General features: G+C 45.6%; 1 protein-coding gene across 2 annotated transcripts; it reads right to left on the bottom strand.

Moving 5' to 3' along the window:
- Nucleotides 1-218: 218 nt before the first annotated feature.
- Nucleotides 219-22,335, bottom strand: LOC101157112 (mediator of RNA polymerase II transcription subunit 15). 2 transcript variants are annotated; one of them, XM_023957183.1, is made up of 6 exons: nt 22,010-22,335; nt 1,340-1,433; nt 1,189-1,240; nt 884-907; nt 599-763; nt 219-451 (listed from the first exon to the last, which is right to left on the bottom strand). In XM_023957183.1, the coding sequence occupies exons 1-6, from the start codon at nt 22,075-22,077 to the stop codon at nt 225-227; spliced, it is 630 nt and encodes a 209-aa protein (XP_023812951.1). In that variant the 5' UTR covers nt 22,078-22,335; the 3' UTR covers nt 219-224. The 2 variants fall into 2 exon arrangements, with proteins under 2 accessions (XP_023812951.1, XP_023812952.1); XM_023957184.1 differs by lacking the exon at nt 599-763.
- Nucleotides 22,336-22,354: the final 19 nt, after the last annotated feature.

The raw sequence follows: 22,354 nt of genomic DNA, 5'->3' as shown, positions 1-22,354 counted from the left end.
ACATTTCAGCAGAGGGATGGATTTCCAGAACCGGGTTTTTCTGGATGGTTTAACCCTTAAAACGCCGCCAGAATCAGACGTGTGGAACTCTGATGCTGGTTCATTCTTGTCGATCTTGTTGATCATGCGGCGAAGCGGCTCGATGTACTTGGACAGCTGCTTCATGTACTGCTGGTCCTCCAGAGATGGACTCATCACAGAGCCGGGGTTACCTGGGGGGGGAGTCAGTTTACCTGCCCGACCGCGGCCATTGAGCGGTTCTGGTGCTGCTGCTGTTGCAGGTTCTGGTGCTGCTGCAGCTGCTGGTTCTGCTGCTGCTGCAGCTGCTGTTGCAGGTTCTGGTGCTGCTGCAGCTGCTGGTTCTGGTGCTGCTGCAGCTGCTGGTTCTGCTGCTGCTGCTGGAACTGCTGCTGCACCATCGTCTGCATGGGCATTTGGGCCGGCGTTGACACTGCGGACACAGAAGCGGAGGATGTGGCGCCGGCAGCTCAGAGGCAGTCACGGACGGGCTGAACGCTCAGGCACAGCATGCTGAAGCAGACACATGGCAGCTAGGGGGCGCTGTGGAGAGCAAACATCACGCAGAGGAAACACTCACTGCCTTGTGGGTTTCCAGGCACCCCTCCCATGACATGCTGGCCTATCTGCATCTGCCCCATGGGCCCCATGCCCCCCACTTGAGCCCCGGCAGGGCGAGGCCCCATTCCGATGGCGCCAGGCCCCACTCCAACCCCTGTCAGGTTAGTCAGGGCATTCATGGGATCTAGCAGAAGGTAGACGACAAACAACATTAAGCCCATCCAACATGCAGCGTCAGATCATGGCGGCGGTGACTGCAGCAGAGAGCAGAACCCATCCAGAACAGGACCGCAGGACCGCTTACCTGGACCCCCCAGGGACTTCTTATCTGTGGAAAGACAGAGGACAGGCTGAGGGTTGAAGGCATGACGTCACGTCTCACAAAGCATCCAGAACCACCACAGCGCCGTCATGAGCCTCATCACTCCAGACCTCCTCATGCTAGCAGACGGCGCCGTCTCCTCGCTCTGGAATGTCTCTGAACCTTCAGCTAAATCGGCTCGCAGCTTAGCGCTCCGGAGAACCGCTGAGAGCCTCTTTCCTCCAGCTGCGTCCTGCGTTCTGGAGCACAGCTGGACACAAACTCCCGTTTCACAGAGCAACACTTACGGATGTCTCTGAAGTGGATGATGAGCCGCGCCACCAGTGAAAGATACTCGTCCTGGAAAACAGTGGTCGGGTCAGTTCTGAGCGTGACCTGTTCAGTAACAGGAGGAGAACATGCAGGCGGAGCTCGGTCCCACCAACCAGGAAGACTCACTCTGGTCTTGGCCTTGTTGTAGACTTGGTTCTCCATGTCCGTGCCAGACTTGTGGGTCGTGGTGCCGGGTCCCGCCTTCCTCATGGCCTCGTCACTGCACACAAACACACGGTCACTCCGACCTTCACTGCTCACTGCTGCCACCCTCAGCTCATCTAGAGAATTGCACTTCAAAGAAGAACTCTTAAGCTGGTCAGAAGGTTTTCCCTTCAGGAGCCTCATGTCTGAAGCTGTGCGTCTGAACGTGACCTAAAGAGAGGCTGGAGGAGCAGTGGAGGAGGTGCAGTTCAGCAGTGTCCACAGCTTCCTTCAACAGCAGGATGTTTGCAGGAGGCACAGGGAGCTTCCTCAACAGGTGAGAGGACTGTCAGAAATGTCAGTTCTCCTTCTGTCCATCAGGGGGCAGCAGTCTAAGCACTATCCCAGGGGTCGGGAACCTTTTTGGCCAAGAGAGCCATAAACGTCACATATTTTTAAATGTAATTTCCAAAGAGCCATACAATAATGTAGTGTCCCTTTCCCACACTGAGGCACGGAGACTTAACCTTTTTTAAGGTTCTTTATTCTGGTTACTGCAGACCGCAACGAACGCCGTACAATTAATTCAGCAACTCCTGAATCTCTCCCGCCGAGACGAGAGCGCTTCTCCCAACTTTATATTCTCTCACTGCCGCATCAGCCCTCACATTTCCCTTATTCGGCCCACAGCTGAACCCCATTGGTCCAGATTATCTAACAACAGGCTGAGCGACAGAACTGAGAGCCAATCAGGATGCGTTTAATGAACTCCAGAACTTTTAACGCGGCCCAACACCCACCCAGTCCAACTCAGACCGCAACAATATGTTTAAAACTAATTATACCATGGTCCGGTTGAATACTCGATTCTGATTGGCTGCTGGGTATGCGTTAAAACCTGATAACCGCACGGTGAAAAAAGAAGTTCCGGTCGACTAGCTTAAATGATTTGTATCACTGCGCCGGCTTCTGTAAAACAACCTTTTGCTTCATCATCTGGGCAAAAACAAGCGGTTAGCGATTAACTTTCCCTCTGAATTGATGCTTTATTCAACCCATCGGGACGATCAGCATATATATATCGCTGAATCTTGACTGCAGCGGTGGTGCTGCGCGACGCGGATTATATGTTACATCGCGCCGCATCACGTAACATATAGTACGCTGTTTATGAGAAAAGTGATCCAAATCGAAAAAAAAACAAGAATTAAGGACTAAAACCTGGTTAATATGTATTGCTTTTGTAAGTGACCATGGTATAAGCGGGTTAATGGCCTTCGAAGTGTGCGGTTACTACTTTTTAACGCACGCCGTCGGTTCAGTCCAATCACTTCCGCGAAGTGAATTGCCGTCCCCAAAACTGCGCGCTCTTTCTCAGAGACGGGAGCGCGCAGTTTTAGGCACGGCAATTCACAGGTTTCCAGCTGGTACAAACTCTGTGAAATAATAGATAATAGTAACTGATAGCGCTGGCAGAGATTTGGTTCTCCAAGCACCGCCACTACTGCGCGCCTCTGGCATCGCATCGCGCCAGACAAGGACTGGTCTAATGAAAAAAAAAAAGTAAAATTAAAGATATGTCTGCGAGCCACATGTGACCATCAAAAGAGCCATAGGTTCCCGACCCCTGCACTATCCCTTCTCTCCATCCACCTCCTCTGGGGTACACAGGTGTTTGCAGGCCAGCAGAGAGAAGTGGCCTCTTCAGCAAGTCCTGGGTCTTCCATGGGGTCTCCAACAGGTGGGACTCGCCTTCTCTCGGTGACGCCCAGGAGGCATCCACACCAGATGTCTGAGCTCCCTCTACTGGGCCCCTCCCCTGAGGAAGGGTCCGTCCAGACCCCCTGCAGAGGACGCTCATGCCACCTGGTTCTTCTGGTCATGACCACAGTATCTGAGCCCCTCTGAGAAGATAGAGTCTGGAGGTTTTGAAGCCGTGACGGTTACCCGATCTGTGACCAGGACCACATTGTCTTGCAGTGGGAAAGACTTCTGCGTCTCAGCGAAAATTTGACCACATGAACAAAAAGTCTCCAAAATCTGCACACATCTTTTTATCGATGTCTGGTAACTTCTCCTGCATCAGTGACAAGCTGCTGTGGAAAGAATGTTGCGATTAGAAGTTGTAGATTTTCAACGGCGTGCATGTGGCTAGCTAGCAAAAGTGGCGTACTCTTATTACTCGCAACATTTTTAATGGAATACTGTAAAGATTTAAGGCATGGATCCATGGCTGGTACTGAACAAATTGATACATTGGATACCAATAGATAAGCAATGTGGGTGTGGTTAGCAAAAAAACCTCTGTTGTTAATTACGTTTACGTTTTCCGATTCATGTGAACCTGACGTTGATCTGTTCATTAACCCCAGGCGACCAAAACATAAAATGGTTGCTATGGAGATAAAATCAACAGAAAAGCCGCTATTTTGAAAAAAAGTGGATTTTCTATCGAACTATCACATGAACCTGTTACCAATATGATAATCTTAAGCTATGTGTTTTTCTGAGTAAATGCTAGCACCTTTAGCCACATTAGCATAACTAGCGTAGTTAGCATTATTAGCATCTTAACCCTTGTGCTATCCTAGGCACTTTAGCATTGGGATTTGGGTCATCTAGACCCACTAGACAGTGCTATGAGCCTTTTTTCTTCAATGATTTGTGATCTTCACTGGTGTCCATGGATTACATGAAATCTTTCCACCTTTATCCTCCTTTGTCATGGTAGGAGAACACCTCAATGGAAGGGGGGGTCATCTAAGGTAGCACAAGGGTTAAAGCAAAGTGGTTTTCTTTTTTTCAAACTTTATTTGTCAGCTTTTTCATCCACAGTATTCAGTTACAGTATCATTAAACTGATATTTATAGGTATAGACCAAAAATATGTAATTATACATAAACAACTAACAAAAAGAAAAAGTAGCCTCCCACCGAAGCTCTTAAGACAGATTAAGGAACACGAAAAAGAAAGGATGATTCATAACAGTCTGAACTCCTCACATCCAAGTCATCATACATCCGAGGTAAATGTCTTCACAGAGTCAATAAGGGGGTTGACTCTGTATCTGAGCTACTCCAAAGGCAGAAAGGAACTCTTTTAACCGTTGGGACGCCCAAGGAGCTTTGTCGGATTGCCAGTGGAATAAAATCAGTCTACGTGCGAGTAGAGTGGCAAATGCAATGGCATTTTCCTGGGATTTGTTTGCTTTATGTTGAGGTGTCGTGATTCCAAAAATACCAATCTGGAAGTCGGATGTCAGATCTTTTCCATAGATACAGGAGAGGACCTGAAAGATATTTCCTCAGTAATTAGGAAAGTTGGGTCTGGACCAAATCATGTGGCCCTCGGTAGCTGGTACATGTCTGCAGGCAGGATCGGCACCTGGACAAATCTTTGCTGGCCTCTCTGTTGTAAAATGATTGAATTAGACTGTGGCCAATGCAGAGCGATGAACTGTGTATGCGAGTCAGACAGGATCCCCACTCTTCTTCCAACAGATTGACTCCAATATCTTTTTCCCATCTGGTTTTAGTTTTTATAGGTTTCATATCCAGCAAAAGTTTGTAAATATCAGAAATTCTTTTCTTGCCAAAAGGATCTAATTCTAAATTTAATTAAATTCAATTCAATTTTATTTGTATAGCCCAAAATCACAACAACAGTCATCTCGATGGGCTTCGAAGTAAAACGTGAAATCAAAAGGATCACGAATACAAAGAGTTCAATAGAAAAATACTAAAATGAACTAACAAACTGACTAAGCTATACTGGCATCCCTGCCCTTAGACCCCCCTTCTCTGTTAGGAAAAACAAAAACAAAAAAACGGATTCCGGAAAAAACGAAGAAACCTCAGGGATGTCCACATGAAGGAGGGATCCTCCCCCAGGACGGACAGGTGATTTACCAGAACTCTTAGAGAAGAATTAACTTATCTAAATCTACAACTACATATATAAAAGTCCAGCAGACGAGCTTCAAACAGATGGAGTTGGGGGGGCAGTCAGGGGTGCGAGTCGAGCCGGAGACAGGAACCACAGCCAGGTGTAGGAGCAGGAGCAGAGACGAGGTACTCGGTCAGGCACAGGAGCACGGATGAACCAACTGAAAGAAGAAAGAGGGACAATACATGAATCACTGCAGCAAACAGAGGCATGGAGAACTAAATGATGAATGATGATCAAGAATAGAGGAGAGGAAGAGTAGAAGTAAAAAAAAGGAAAGAGGACAGAACCCCAGTGCACCATAGTTACCCCAGCTTCAACTTCTAGCAGCCTTTAAAACAAATAGTTATTGTTATTAAGTTTAATTTCAACACATTAACATTAAGTTAAATAATCTCTGAATACTAACTAGTCTGACAATAATCCTGTCCACAGAGGAATGTTTTCAGTCTAGCTTTGAATGTAGAAACTGAGTCGGCCTCTCTTACATGAGCTGGGAGTTTATTCCATAAAACAGGGGCTTGGTGGCTAAACGCTCTACCTCCAACCGTACTTTTACTAATTCTAGGAACCACAAGCAGTCCTGCATTTAGTGAGTGAAGTGTTCTGATTGGTTGGTAAGGGACTATGAGGTCCTTAAGATAGGACGGGGCCATTCCATGTAAGGCCTTATAGGTTAACAGGAGGATCTTGAACTTGATTCTAGAATCAACTGGGATCCAGTGAAGTGAAACTAACACAGGAGTGATGTGATCTCTTCTGCTAGTTCCTGCTAACAATCTAGCTGCTGCGTTCTGAACAAGCTGGAGACTTCTTAAGGAACTCTTAGGACACGCTGCTAACAAGGAGTTACAGTAATCCAGCCTCGACGTAACAAATGCATGGATGAGTTTTTCAGCATCACTCTTAGAAAGTAGATTTCTGATCTTAGCAATATTCCACAGGTGAAAAAAGGCAGTTCTACACGCCTGAGATATGTGAGCCTTAAAAGATAAATCCTGGTCAAGTAAAACCCCAAGGTTTCTAACTGTGGAATTGGGGGCTATACTTACACCATCCAGGGAGACTATCTGAGCAGACAGAGTATCTCTGAGGTTTTTAGGACCAAGTATAATGACCTCAGTTTTTTCTGGGTTCAAGAGGAGGTCATTAATTGTCATCCAGGTCTTGATGTCTCTGATGCAGGCGTTCAGTTTCTCTATCTGGTCATTCTGGTCAGGCTTCATGGATAAATAAAACTGCGTATCGTCGGCATAACAATGAAAATTAATGCTGTGTTTCCTGATTATGTTTCCTAGGGGTAGCATATAAAGCGTAAACAGGATGGGTCCCAAGACTGAGCCCTGTGGGACTCCATAGTTGACTCGAGTGCACTGAGAGGAATGGCCATTTACATTAACGAACTGATACCTATCGGACAGATAGGATTTAAACCACTGGAGAGTAGATCCTCTGATACCTATGTCCTGCTCTAATCTATGGAGTAAAATACTGTGGTCGATAGTGTCAAAGGCTGCACTGAGGTCCAACAGGACCAGAATAGAAAGTAGTCCCTTTTCTGAGGCCAATAACAAGTCATTAGAGACTCTAACTAGTGCAGTTTCCGTACTGTGGTGAGGTCTAAACCCCGACTGAAAGTCTTCAAAGTGGCTGTTGTCCTGTAGGTGGCAGTAAAGCTGCTTAACTACAACTCTTTCTAGGATTTTAGAAATAAAGGGCAGGTTTGATATCGGTCTATAGTTGGCCAAGATGCTAGGATCCAAACTGGGCTTTTTCAGAAGAGGTTTAACAACTGCATATTTAAAAGACTGTGGCACGTAACCCGTTTCCAGAGAGGTATTTATCATTGTTAATATGGGATCATTAATTAGGGAAAAGGTTCTTTAAAAAGTCTAGTGGGAATTGGGTCTAACAGACACGTTGAGGATTTGGACGACGTAATAATTGATGTTATTTCCGCTTCATCCACAGCAGTGAAGCAGTCTAATGTTACAGAGGTTTCTATGGATGCCTCCATTTCTACCACTTCAGCCTGTTCTGGGCTGATAATAGGAATAACTTGATTTAACTTATGTCTAATATTTGAGATTTTACTATCGAAAAATGTAAGAAAATCATCAGAGCTGAGAGAAACAGGAACATGTGGTTCTACTGAGCTCTGACTGCGAGTTAATTTAGCAATAGTGCTAAAAAGAAATCTTGGATTGTTTCCATTCTCTGATATTAAGGTTGAATAGTACTGGCTTCTAGCTCTACGCAGAGCTTTTTTATAATTTAATAGGCTATGTTTCCAGATATCCAGAGACTGCTCTGAACCGGAGCGGCGCCATTCCCTTTCCAACTTACGGGTTTCTTGTTTAAGAGAACGAGTTTCAGCGTTAAACCACGGTGCTACTCGGTTTTGTCTGACGAACTTAGGTTTCATGGGGGCAACAACATGGAGTGTACTCCTGAGGGCTTGTAAGGCAACATTAACGAACTGGTCATTTATACTAGGACTGATACTATGGGAGCTGGTCTCAGAGTATTTTCTCAGAATATCACTAAGTACTGGCTGAACTGTGTGTTTAAACTCAGACACAGAACGGTCAGTTAAGGTTCTTCTAAGCTGTTTCTTATTCACTGGGACAGAAGGATGTTCCAGTGTAAACTGGAAGGTAATCAGAAAGTGATCAGAAATGATGGGGTTAAGAGGAAGGACACTCAGCTGGCTGATCTCTATCCCATGGGTTAGAACAAGGTCCAGGGTGTGCTTATGACAGTGAGTGGGTTCATTCACACTTTGGGTGAAACCAACATCATCTAATAAAGCTGCAAAAGCCTTTCCTAGGCAGTCACTGGGGTCATCAACATGAATATTAAAATCCCCTAATATTATAGTTTGATCAGAATGTAAGACAATAGTCGATAGGAAGTCGGAAAACTCAGTTAAAAATTCTGAATATGGGCCGGGGGGGCGATAAATAATTATGAGTAAAACAGGTTTTGGAGTTTTCCTGTTTGGGTGATTTATAGACAAAATGATGCTTTCAAATGAATTATAAGCATTTTTAACTTTAGGGCTGAGAAGTAAGCTAGACTGTGATATTACTGCCAAACCACCTCCTTTCCCTGAAATCCTGGATTTCTGATAGTTAGCATAAGTGGGGGGGGGTTTCTTCATTCAATCTAACATAGTCATCCTGATGGAGCCAAGTTTCTGTTAAGGCTAGAAGACTGAGGTTGTTATCAATGATTAACTCATTGACTAAGAGGGACTTGGAGGAAATGGATCTAATGTTTAATAAACAACATTTAATGACATCATAATTCTGCTTGTGAGAACTGCTGTCTGTCACTTTAAGGTTTCTAAGACGCGCTCCTTTCATTTGTCTTACAGCACATAAGCTAAAGCTCGGACCTGCTTGACTTTCCCTGCATGGGTTTTGCAGGTGCAAAACACATATGGACTGGATGAGCGAACTCCCACAATCCCTCCAGCACCCTAGATAGGGTGTAGAGCTGGTCCACTGTTCCACGACCATGACGGAAACCGCACTGTTGTTCCTGAATCCGGGCCGCAGCTCGCTTAGACTGCCGGTATCTGTCAGCTGCCTCTGGGGTCCCGCAGGCAGGCCAGGCCTGGTAGGACTCCATCTTCAGCTTGAGGGCATCCCTTACTTCCGGTGTCCATCACCAGGTTCGGGGGTTACCGCCGCGACAGGCACCAGCGACCTTGCGACCACAGCTCCGAGCAGCAGCAGAGACAATGGAGGTGGAAAACATGGTCCACTCAGACTCAATGTCCCCAACCTCCCTCGGTACCTGTTTGAAGTTCTCCCGGATGTGGGAGTTAAAGACTTCCCTGACGGAGGGCTCAGCCAGACGTTCCCAGCAGACCCTCACAGTACGTTTGGGTCTTCCAAGTCTTTCCGTCCTCCTTCCCCGCCAGTGAATCCAACTCACCACCAGGTAGTGATCGGTGGACAGCTCCACCCCTCTCTTCACCCGAGTGTCCAAGACACAGGGCCGAAGGTCGCCTGAAACAACTACAAAGTCGATCATTGACCTCCTGCCTAGGGTGTCCTGATGCCAGAAGTGTCTCATTTTTGGAAGTGTATCATTTTTTGTCAATAAGGATGTCTGGGTTGTTCCAGATGGGTGTCATTTTGCACGGTTGAATTGATGATTTTGATATTTTAAGAAATTCCCACCAGGCTGTTAAAGTGACATTTATATTAATACTTTTGAAACAATCCTGTTTTTTAACTGTTTGGCTAATAAATGGAAGATCTGACAGGTTGATCTTTCCACATAACGCCTGTTCCAAGTCTAACCATGAGTTAGTTTCTGGATTATTTTTTAACCATTTTAAGATGTATTGTAATCTATTTGCAAGAAAGTATTTGTGGAAGTTAGGTAATTCTAATCCTCCACAGCTTTTTGCAGATTTTAAAGTTTTTAGACTAATTCTTGCAGGTTTATTGTTCCATAAAAAGCTAGATATGGATGGGTCTAATGTTTTGAACCATTTTAATGGCGGTTGTGTGGGAATCATTGAGAAGAGATAATTAACTTTGGGTAAGATTTTCATTTTTACCATTGCTACCTTGCCCATAAGGGACAGAGGCAGGTTGGTCCAGCGTGTTAGATCGTCCTGTATACTTTTCAGTAATGGGGTGTAGTTTAGCTGCACCAGTTCTGATAGTTTGGGGGAAAAATAAATACCCAGATATTTGATATTTCCTGTTTTAACTGGAATTGTGAGTCTTTGTTCCATATTCCTGTTGAGTGGTAATAAAACAGACTTATTCCAATTAATGGAATAGTCTGATATGGAGGAGAATTCATTAATGATTGTTGCCGTTTCATTTACACAATGTAAATTCCTTAAAAACAGTAATATGTCATCTGCATAGAGACTAATTTTATGATGGCTGTGTTTGGTTTTTATTCCTATAATGCTCTCATTCTGTCTTATTGCTGCAGCTAAAGGCTCAATGAATATAGCAAAAAGAGAAGGAGAGAGTGGGCAGCCCTGTCTGGTTCCTCTTCCAAGAAAAAACCTGTTGGAAGTCTGTTTATTAGTTCTAACTGATGCATTGGGGTTGTGATATAATATTTTGATCCAATTGATGAATGCTTTTCCAAAACCAAACTTATGGAGGGCAGCAATAAGGAACTTCCAATTAACTCTGTCAAAGGCTTTTTCAGCATCCAGCGATAGTATAGTCATTTCTTGCTTTTCAATGGTGGCAAAGTCTATTATATTAACTAGTCTATGGACATTATCATCCGAGTGTCTGCCTTTGATGAATCCAGTTTGGTCGAAGTGAATTATGTGAGGAGTGATTTTTTCTATTCTCTGTGCTAGTGCTTTGCAGATAATTTTTACATCTGCATTGATTAGAGGAATGGGGCGATAGCTTGAAGGACTAGTGGGATCTTTGTCTGGTTTTAGAAGAAGGATAATGTTGGCGGAGTTCATGTTAGGTGGCATTGATTGGCTCTCATTAATAGATGTGACAGTTTTATAAAATGTTGGTGCCAGTTGTTCCCAGAATTCTTTATAAAACTCAGCAGGAAAGCCATCAGGCCCTGGTGCTTTACCATTGGGCATAAGTAACAGAGCTTCATGAAGTTCAGACGGCGAGAGCGGAGAATCTAAGTTTGTGATTTGATCCTCATTTAGCCTGGGTAGGTTTACATTATTAAGAAATGAGTCAATACTTTGCTCTGACGGATTGATCTGTGGTGTGTACAAGTTTTTATAAAATTTTTCAAATGCGTTATTAATTTTGACCGGGTCATGGGTGACATTTCCTGTTTGGTCCTTAATAGAGGTGATTGATGATTTTTCTCTATTAATTTTAAGCTGATTAGCCAGAAATTTGCCAGATTTATTAGAGTTTTCAAATCTTTCAAGTCGTAGCCTTTGTATTTGAAATTGTGTTTGTTTATTAATGATGTCATTTAACTGCAGCTTTAAATTTTTCAGATCTCTCAGAATGTGTTCCTGTGCAGAAGCAGCATAAGCAGTCTCCAGGGTTTTGATTTTATTTTCTAATTCTAATAAATCTGCTTTCTCTTTGCGTTTTTTGTGCGTTGAATAAGAAATGATTTTCCCTCTCATGACTGCCTTTGCTGCTTCCCAAAGAACGCACGGTGGGATGTCTGGAGTATTGTTGAATTCTAAGAAGGTTGCCCACTCTTTTTTAAAGAATTCAAGAAATTCCTGGTCTTTTAACAGAGACGTATTAAACCTCCAGGTTGTACCTGAGGGTGTCGATATTTCCCTAGAAATATTTACAGAGACTGGTGCATGATCACTGAAAATAATTGGATGAATGTTGGAACTTTTAATTTCTTTTAAAAGAGAGTTACTGATTAATAAATAGTCTAAACGGGAGTGTGAATAGTGAACTGGAGAAAAAAAGGTGAACCCTTTAGTGCTTGGGTGACATGAGCGCCACGCGTCGCAGAGACCCAGATCATTCATGTACTGCTTTAGAATACTTGCAGATCGCCATGTACGCTGATTTGCTGCTGTGCTGAGTCTGTCAAGTTCAGGGTCCAAAACCAGGTTGACGTCTCCTCCTATAATGATTGTGGAGTCAGAGTGAACTGAGAGTGAGGTGAAGAATCTGTGAAAGAAGGAAGAGTCGTCAACATTAGGACCATAGATACTGGCTATGCAATAGTCCTTATTCTGAATGGATATATTAATAATTACAAATCTACCTTCTGGGTCAGTAACTGTATCTTTATAAGTAAATGTAATGTTTTTATTAATCAAAACAGCAACTCCTCTTTGCTTGGAGTTATAACTATAAGAGTACATGACTGGAAATCGTGAGCAGCACAGGAGTTGGTGAGATGATTTACATAAATGGGTCTCCTGCAATAAAGCTATATTTGCTTTAAGATCAATCAGGTGAGATAAAACTTTCAATCTCTTTGGCCCAGAACCAAGTCCATGCACATTCCAGCTGACGATGTTAAGACTGTTCATAACTGCTCTAACTGGGAGAGTGCAAGGCTAAATAGTGTGTGTGCCAGTCCGTGTGCGCGTGCCCGCTGTGCGTGTCTGCTGCACCGAGGAGCGCTGTGGGTTGTGGCTGAACGTTTCCTGGCTGTGAGCTGCATGTTACGTGCGTCCTGTGTGAGCCTAAATGAGATGTTTGCAATTTATCAACGTGTGTGTGCGGGATCGCGTGTGCATGCTCTTATGCACGCTAGTATGCGCGCGCGCCCGTTCCGTGCATAAATAAATACTCACCGTGGTTGCGTTGACTTTACCTGATTCACATATGAGGAAATGGGAAGGGGGGGGGGGGCAAGAGAAAAGAGAGAGGAAAAGAGAAAGAACAAACAACAAAAACAACGAAACAACAACAGAAACATGAATGTGAGAGGGGAAGAAAAAAACAGTTTTCCTGAGAGGTGTGGATTATTGATGATCCGATTATTTCCTATTCAATTAAATAAGTTTGCTGGTTTCTTCTGGGCAGCGCAGATGTCAGTGCGCCTCTGAAGGCCTTCAGCACAGCCAGGGTGTTACCTCTGGGTCCCGGAACAGCTTGCCGTTCACAAAAAGTTTATCCACGGTAACCACGGCCCGGGTTCCAGCAGAGAGGTGCTTCCTCCTCAGCGGGAAGAGGATTTTCCGACGGCGGAGGATCTCGACCGGGAACTGGTCATTCACGCTGTAGTGCGTTCCTTTCAGCTCCCGGCCTCGGCTTTTTACCAGCACCTTTTGTTTATAGTGTTCAAATTTAGCCACAATTGGACGCGGACGCTGGCTCTTTCCTCCGAGGGGGTGAACCCTGTGGAAGGAGATCTTCTGGACTTCTTCCTTGGGGAGCTTCAGGTGGGCCTCAATGAAGGACTTCACGGCGGTTTCCGGGTCTTCTCCTGCCTCTTCTGGAATGCCCGAGATCACTAAATTGTCCCTCATGCTCCTCGCCTGAAGATCCAGGAGGGTTTCTTTGATGGAACGGTTTTCCTCGGAGAGACGGGCGGTGTCGTGGCCCAGGATCTTCACGGTCTCTCTGAGAGCCTGGTTTTCCACTGCGAGCTCCTGCACCTGCTGCTGGCTGAATTCCAGAGACTCTCGCAGACCTTGGAATTCCTTATGGAGGATCTCCAGCAAATTTAAACGGCAATCAAGGCTGGAGAGCTTTTTATCGATTGAATCCAGGATATCACTCATGTTGCTGAGAATCTTCGGTTGCGTTTGGTGTAAGGAGTGGCAGTGTTGGATTTCCTCATTACGCAGGTATTGAAACACTCGTCGATGTAATTCTCCAGATCCTCCAAGTCCTCCAGGCTGACCAATGCTTGACAAACTTTTTTCAGATTTTGTTAGCTTTCTGGATTATTTAAATCTGGCGGTATAATGAGATAAACCAAAATGTTTGTTCACAACTTACGCGCCGCCAAGTTAACTCACCACACTCCTCTCGCCGGCTCTCACGATACTACAGCATCACACCCTATAATTTAGTTTATAATGTCCTGGGACAATTCTCTCCTTGGCTTTCTGTTGTCCATGTTAAGCAACGTGACTATTTGTCTCCCTTTAAATAGGCAGACAGACTGATTATGGGTTTGAAAACAGCTGTGATGTCAATCAAAGGACATACCTGAGGTCATCATGACCCGCTGGGCAATTAGTTCTCAGTCTTTTATGGAGGTCCCATCATTTCTGTCCAGCCCTATTTCATTTTTTTTTTTTTTTAATAATTCTGTTAATCAACAACTCAAAAGTAATGGTTGATTTTGATTATTTAATTTTCAATAAATTTTAATTTGTTACTTTTAAACGTTTCAAGTCATTTCAGTGAACATTGTGGACTTTCTTTCTTTAACTGAGGGGTACCAACTGTTTTGTCCACCGCTGTATACAACAGTAGATCATCTGCATAGAGTAATACTTAATGTATAATCCTCCCTCTGGAAATTCCAGCAATCTGACTGTCCCCTCTGAGAGCTATGGCCAATGGTTCAATCGCCTAGTCAAAAAGATAAGAAAACAGACTACGACCTTGTCTGCTACCTCTTCCCAGTTAAAATAAATTGGATATTAGATTACTTGTGCGCACTGCTGCGATAGGAGAGAGATTTATTATTTTAATCAGTTTTTTAAATAAGGGGCCAAATTTGAACTTTTCTTGGACCATAAATAGATACTGCCTTCTCTATGGAGACTATTATTTCAGATGTATGTCGTTTCTTGTGTATATAAAATAATAAGCAAGCATATTGTAGCCTGTCTAATGGTTAGTGGTAATTTCTCTCTAACCCTGTCTTTCAAAAAATGTGGTACGACTGCTTTTATCACCTGGCTCTGAGGTGTAGGTAATAGAATAGAATATTTTAAACTGATTGTTTATTGTCTCTAAATCATGTGTTCTCTCGCCCAAGGTTTTACAACTTTCAGGAATGGTATCGGCAATCATGGGTTTTTTGGTTTGATGTGCGAGGAGCTTCCACCTTTGTCCCTGTGTTCATAAAATGTCTGCATTGACTTAAAGAATAGGCGTTCATTGCTGCCCACCATAGGTTTGGTTTTGGAGAATCATTCATCAATTGGATCAAAATATTATATCATAACCCCAATGCATCAGTCAGAACTAATAATCAGACTTCCAACAGGTTTTTTCTTGGAAGAGGAACCAGACAGGGTTGCCCACTCTCTCCTTCTCTTTTTGCTATATTTATTGAGCCTCTAGCTGCAGCAATAAGACAGAATGAAAAAATTAAAGGAATTAAAACCAAACACAGCCATCATAAAATTAGTCTCTATGCAGATGACATATTACTGTTTTTAAATAACTCATGTTGTGTAAATGAAACAGCAACAATCATTAATGAATTCTCCTCCATATCAGACTACTCCATTAATTGGAATAAATCTGTTTTATTACCACTGAAAAGCAAAGACTTGCGATACCAGTCAAATCAGGAAATATCAAATATCTAGGTATCAATTTTTCCCCCAAACTATCAGAACTAGTGCAGCTAAACTACACCCCATTACTGAAAAACATACAGGACGATCTAACACGCTGGACCAACCTGCCTCTGTCCCTTATGGGCAAGGTAGCCACGGTTAAAATGAAAATCTTACCCAAAGTTAATTATCTCTTCTCAATGATTCCCACACAACCGCCATTAAAATGGTTCAAAACATTAGACTCATCCATATCAAGCTTTTTATGGAACAATAAACCTGCAAGAATTAGTCTAAAATCTTTAATATCTGCAAAAAGCTGTGGAGGATTAGAATTACCTAACTTCCACAATTACTTTCTTGCCAATAGATTATAATACATCTTAAAATGGTTAAAAAATAATCCAGAAACCAACTCATGGTTAGACTTGGAACAGGCGTTATGTGGAAAGATCAACCTGTCAGACCTAACGTTTATTAGCCAAACAGTTAAAAAACAGGATTGTTTCCAAAGTATTAATATAAACACCACTTTAACAGCCTGGTGGGAATTTCTCAAAATATCTAACTCGTCGATTCAACCGTGCAAAATGACACCCATCTGGAACAACCCGGACATCCTCATAAACAAAAAAATGTTACACTTCCCAGCTTGGCCAGCAGGGGGCGTAACACTACTAACTCTCCAAAATATACAAACTATTATGCAATTTAGAATATATTTAGAATATTGCCCTTCCAACAACAAAATGGGATGCAGATTTGAGCATCAGCACAGATGAAAGCTTCTGGTCAGAACTTTGTCTATACACCTTTAAACTGACAAAAAGTCCAAATCTGCAGCTAATCCATTTCAAAACTCTTCACAGAATTTACTACACTGGACAGAGGATGTTCAAGATGGGTCTCAGTAATTCAGACATTTGTCAGCACTGTGACAGTAATCTACCCGACAGCTACATGCATGCACTATGGTTCTGCACGCCTGTCCAGGCTCTCTGGCAGCAGGTATGTGCCGATTTATCAGTCTGGCTTATGGTTTCAATGACGGCTTCACCGTCACTTTGTGTGCTTGTGTGCTTGTGTGCTTGGGTGGGGGCCTGGACTTGCTTCGGAAGGGGGGGGGGCGCTTTCTGGCTCCTCTCTCTCTGTTTGGGATGGGTGGTGCTGGGCCTGGGGCGTCGGCGCCTCGGTGGATGGGATCCCGGGGCTGGGGTACCTCGGCCCTATGCTGGGGGGGGGGGGGGGGGCTGGGGGGCGTCTGTTTGACCACCGGGGGACAGTCCACCAGCCGTCCCCAACTTACCCCCTTCCTCACATAATCTCATATTAGGGTGAGGGGGTGGGGGGTTTAGCCTGCGATGCACCTTGGGGGGGGGGGGGGGGGCTACTTGGCAGTGGCCCCCTTCCCATGGTTGCCGTATGGAATGGGCCCCCCCTCTCTCGGTTTTATTTGCACCTTAGACATGTAGGGTCCTTGGTAGGGGGGGTGCTTGGACATCACTGCCAGCAAGCAGCAGATGTCCTCTTAGCGCCCTACCCGCTAATTTTAACTGTACTTTAGACATTTAGGGCCCCTTGGTAGGGAGGGTGTTGAAACATCACTGTGATTAATCAGGAGATGTCCCCTCAGTGCCCTACCCGCCAATTCTAACTGCACCCCCTTAGTACACACACCCCTCCCCCCTCAATATATACATTCCAAGATAAAACACACACACATGCACACACACACCCTCACAAACATACACACTCATTTTGCAAGGAAGGTGGGACCTTGGACCATCTCTCCCCTACCCCATCCCTGGTAGGGGGCACGGGGCCCTTGGCAACGACAGCCGTGTCCCCCGGGTGCCGGTTTCCTGGGCCTGGCGGTGCTCTCTCCACGCGGGGAGAGGGATCCCTGAGCCTTTTTTGGCAAGGTCACAAGCCGGGGATCGCATTACACCTGAGCCGGGGGTGTCTGTGTCCCTGTGGGGTGGGTTCTGGTCCTTGCCCAGAACTCCTGGGTGGTGAAGAGGTGCTCGTCTGGGGCTGTGGGCGCCCCTCTCGGGTGGGCCCCGGCGTTCAGCCCTCCTGGCGCTGCGGGGGGGCTGCTCTCCTGGTTGGGCTGGGGCAGCACTCTCTGTCCCCCCATGGCTCCCTCCTCTCTGGCTCTGCCGGGGGGCGGTTGTTCTCTACCTGCTGCCATGTGGCGTTGGGGGGCTTCTGGCTGCCGCGGCTGCTGCGGCGGGGGTCTGGGTGTGGGGGTGGCTGGTTGCTCCCCCTCCTTCTTCCCACATTCCATCATCCTTTTTAGAAGAACATAAACACTCACCTGAGCACAGGTGTTAGCTCAGCTTTGCACTAACAGTTTGCATGATTGAATGAATGAAAGATTTCACACTAGTTGGTTTGAAGGCATAGGTATGCGTGTGAACACTATCTGTTTTGTGTACATGTTGACATGTGGACATTTTTGCAGCTAGCAGGTGTGTTGATAACATTGAGTGTGTGTGAACAGGCCCCGCCCTTTGAGATTTGTACAACTTCTGAACTTCACCATAATGATAAACACCCAGTAAACTTGTTGCTTTATGCTGCTTAATGGTCTTACCCCCCCTCCTATTATCACCCTCCTACCCCCCCCCCCCCCCCCTCTGACATCCCTCTCTCTTCTTCCCTCCTTTCCTTTTCCGTCCGGTCCAACACCAAAGATTTTCAAATACGATTAAAATGAATAAAGTTTGGCCTCAATTCCAAAAGGGGTTTATTCAGACATACCTTTGGTTTGTCTGAAGATGAATAACCCCTCTTGTTAAAGTAAAATATGTCCAACACAAGAGGCCCTCAGCTCTCATCTGTCTGCCCAGCTGTTGGACAGGACAAGTTAAAAAAAAATAGAAATAAAGAATAGGCGTTCTGTTTGTTGTGTAGACAAATGGTCATATTCTGTGTCAGGTGTTGGACTTTCTGCATATAAGCCTTTACCCGCTTTGGACATTTTGGTTTGATTTGTTTATCTGTGGGTTAAGGACACAATTGAAGTCGCCCCTAAAACCAGTTGGGAATCGGTCAGGTCTGGTTAATTCCCTAAAAAGTGTTGGTAAAAGTTTGGTCCATCCACGTTTGCTAAGGTAACCCGTTTGCCATAAAGGCTGATGATATACCTCCCTCTAACTTCAGACGTTCTTGACGTTTGTCCAAATGGGATTCCCTTCCTGACTAAAATAGCAGCACCGTTGGTTCTGTTGAATATCTGTCCAATCCATGGTTTCTTCAGTTTAACCTGTTCATTCGACCGGAGGTGCGTTTCCTGCAAATACATAACATCAGGTGTGAATGACTTTGAAGACTTTGGTCCGTTCCATTGGATTATTTATTCATTTGACGTTCCAACTTGTAAAACGGAGGCACGTCTGATTTTGTGAGTCTGTCATTTAAACAATAACGTGTTTCCATAATCAAAACCCCAAAATGAAAATAGCCTCAACCCCCCATGCTGATCTACAAACCCCCCTGAGATCACATCTCTCCAAGCTAGTACTAGGTAGTACTAAGTAGTACTAGGTAGTAGCTAGACACTGTCAGAAAACCCCACAGCTGGGCGAAAATTGTATGACATGTATTTGGACTCCAAAAAAATAAAAAAGGAAAAGAAAGAAAATGTTCTCCAACTAAATCCTGCTTTTAGGATGAGGATCCTGGGAACTGCAGTGAGAACCCTCCAAGTTATCATCAGAACCAGCAAACAGAAGAACGGCTGGCTTCTTCCTGAAACACTGCAAAGCAGAATAAACAATGAGAAGAACATAAGGAAACATGAAACAAAGACCCCCCATCTAAAATAGTCTGGTGATGTCTCCTGATGCAGGCTCATCCTCTGCATGAGTCGCCTCTGCTGTGGTGGAACGTCCCTCTCCACCCAGTAGGAGGTGGTCACTCTGTCTGCATGTGGTCGATTGCTGCAGACGGATCCGGGAAGCGCTCGTCTTGTCCTGTTGGCGATGGTGCAGGGTGGCTGGAATATACCCCCAAACTTGACGCTGGTGCCCCCCAGCACCAGACTTGTGGTCTCTGAGAATGCGGATCGTTTCTTTGGTGGTCAAACCAGGAAAGATCCTGATCCTCATATCCTGCAGAAGCAGCAGCTCTCCGGAAAACGTCCTGCTGCTCCTGAAAGTAGTGGAACTTCACCACCATCGCCCTGGGGGAGTTTCCAGGTACCCCAGGCTCCAATGGGGGAGTTTCGAGGTACCCCAGGATCCGATGGGGGAGTATCTAGGTACCCCAGGCTCAGATGGGGGAGTTTCCAGGTACCCCAGGCTCCGATGGGGGAGTTTCCAGGTACCCCAGGCTCCAATGGGGGAGTTTCCAGGTACCCCAGGCTCCGATGGGGGAGTATCTAGGTACCCCAGGATCCGATGGGGGAGTATCTAGGTACCCCAGGCTCAGATGGGGGAGTTTCCAGGTACCCCAGGCTCCGATGGGGGAGTTTCCAGGTACCCCAGGCTCCGATGGGGGAGTTTCCAGGTACCCCAGGCTCCAATGGGGGAGTTTCCAGGTACCCCAGGCTCCGATGGGGGAGTTTCCAGGTACCCCAGGCTCCGATGGGGGAGTATCTAGGTACCCCAGGCTCAGATGGGGGAGTTTCCAGGTACCCCAGGCTCCAATGGGGGAGTTTCCAGGTACCCCAGGCTCTGATGGGGGAGTATCTAGGTACCCCAGGCTCCGATGGGGGAGTTTCCAGGTACCCCAGGCTCCGATGGGGGAGTTTCCAGGTACCCCAGGCTCTGATGGGGGAGTTTCCAGGTACCCCAGGCTCCGATGGGGGAGTATCCAGGTACCCCAGGCTCCGATGGGGGAGTTTCCAGGTACCCCAGGCTCTGATGGGGGAGTTTCCAGGTACCCCAGGCTCTGATGGGGGAGTTTCCAGGTACCCCAGGCTCCAATGGGGGAGTTTCCAGGTACCCCAGGCTCCAATGGGGGAGTTTCCAGGTACCCCAGGCTCCGATGGGGGAGTTTCCAGGTACCCCAGGCTCTGATGGGGGAGTATCTAGGTACCCCAGGCTCCGATGGGGGAGTATCTAGGTACCCCAGGCTCCGATGGGGGAGTATCTAGGTACCCCAGGCTCCGATGGGGGAGTTTCCAGGTACCCCAGGCTCCGATGGGGGAGTTTCCAGGTACCCCAGGCTCAGATGGGGGAGTATCTAGGTACCCCAGGCTCTGATGGGTTAGTTTCCAGGTACCCCAGGCTCCAATGGGGGAGTTTCCAGGTACCCCAGGCTCCAATGGGGGAGTATCTAGGTACCCCAGGCTCCGATGGGGGAGTATCTAGGTACCCCAGGCTCCAATGGGGGAGTTTCCAGGTACCCCAGGCTCCAATGGGGGAGTATCTAGGTACCCCAGGCTTCTGATGGGGGAGTATCTAGGTACCCCAGGCTCCGATGGGGGAGTTTCCAGGTACCCCAGGCTCCGATGGGGGAGTATCTAGGTACCCCAGGCTGCGGTGAGCTCGGTCTAGATGCAGCCTTTCTTTCAGCATTGTGGGAATAAGTTCAGTCGGTTTTCAAATCCTTCTTTCACCCGACAATCTGTGCGGTGCAGCGGCGCCGTCGCCCCTCTAAATCATCCACCTTGTCCGTTAGCTTAGCAACCTCCCACTTTAGCTTCTAACCACATTCTCCAGTTCCACGGTCCGGTCTGACTATGGATTCAAACCAAACTCAATACGGGTCTCATGCTTTTCCTGATCTTTCATTATTGAGTCTATTTTGTCATCCAGATTTGTGATTTGTGTCTTTTTGTGTAGCAATAATGAGTTTGTTGTTCCATTTTGTCATTAAAGTGTTTTTTAATGATAAAAATAGTCAAACTGGTTTTAACCCTCCTGACACGAATAAACGAAGACGCCTGATGTGTTTTATCCATCTTCCAAAATGCTCACGTCAGAACACTCATGACCACTAATGATGGAGAAAGGCCGTCGTCGTGGCGATGAGCGCTGAAGTCCGTGTTTACGTCCACGTGTGAGAAAGTGGAGACTGTGATGGAAACAAAGCATCTGAGCCCCATTAAAGCTCTTCCTCCTGTCATCCTCATCATCACCCTTTGTTTCTGGATAGAATTGGTGTTCTTCTCCTTTATTTTTGAAGCACCATCCAGACTCCTGAACCCTTTAAAAGTTCTGCAGAATCGACATCAATGTTGGAAATAAACAGAACTTTATTTCCTCAGTCATACTTTACAACATTATTGGTTAAGGTACTGTTCCCTTTCTATATTTTAAGTTACCAAAAGAAAAGCACTGAGTTTGGATAAAAGCAGCTTCTAGATGAGACACAGTTGCAGTTCTTAACATTGTGATCATTAAATAAACGGAATTTGTCAATTTTATTACAATGAAAGGCGTGTTAATGTTCAGGTAGAGTTTTCTAAGTCATGTGTTCCAGTACAATATTGGGATAAGCATCACACCTGTTCACTTAATCCAGATGTTTTCACATTTCAATCTCTTTTTCTCGTAAGTCACTTCCCATTGGATCAGGATCAATAATACTGAAAGTCATCATTGTATATCTGGGAAATCGATGTTTAGTTTTTCAATCAGAAAATGATCCGTAAACCGTTAAAGTAGCTACACTGCAGGACAAACTGCTCGGTGTTGGAACACTCCGGGCTCGTGATGAGGCTAAGCGGACAGCTAGCTTTAGCTTTAGCTTTAGCTCGCGCGGCTGCCAGACCGGAAACTGAAAATGATCAACACCCATAAACCCAAGCGGCGGTTCTCACATCTGAGCGACGACTTTCTGCCGAAACTGCGTGCTCCTCCAGTCGCTGTCTGAACCGGGGACTTCCATACCGGGATTCGGTTCTAGGATGCAGACTTAAGACTTAAGGACAGAAACAAACCGTGGCTCTTCTTCTGCCGATAGACACAGGTGAAGCAAAGGCGCACCGCTGCCCCCTGCTGGTTTACGGTGGAAGTGCTGCGTGAGCGGCCGAGAGGACAGAAATGCTGCAACACAAGGCTTCACTGTATGGTAGCAATTGTGTAGCATAAATAAAAAGCAAAGTCAAAACCAGAAATGCTTTTTCATTTTTTAAATGTAGCTGCATCAAATGACTCAAAATTCA

This window comes from Oryzias latipes, chromosome 8 (assembly GCF_002234675.1).
Source record: "Oryzias latipes chromosome 8, ASM223467v1".
NCBI classification, from domain to species: Eukaryota; Metazoa; Chordata; class Actinopteri; order Beloniformes; family Adrianichthyidae; genus Oryzias; species Oryzias latipes.
Note: the sequence above shows the minus strand (reverse complement) of the source record. Positions and strands in the feature narration are given on the sequence as shown.

Coding starts and splice junctions, on each gene's coding strand:
- LOC101157112 (XM_023957183.1), bottom strand. CDS start 22,077: ATGGAAGTCCCCGGTTCAGACAGCGACTGGAGGAGCACGCAGTTTCGG. Junction 1,434..22,009: donor CAGAAAGTCGTCGCTCAGAT/GTGAGAACCGCC, acceptor GTTTGTGTGCAG/TGACGAGGCCATGAGGAAGG. Junction 452..598: donor GCCTGGAAACCCACAAGGCA/GTGAGTGTTTCC, acceptor CTGTGTCCGCAG/TGTCAACGCCGGCCCAAATG.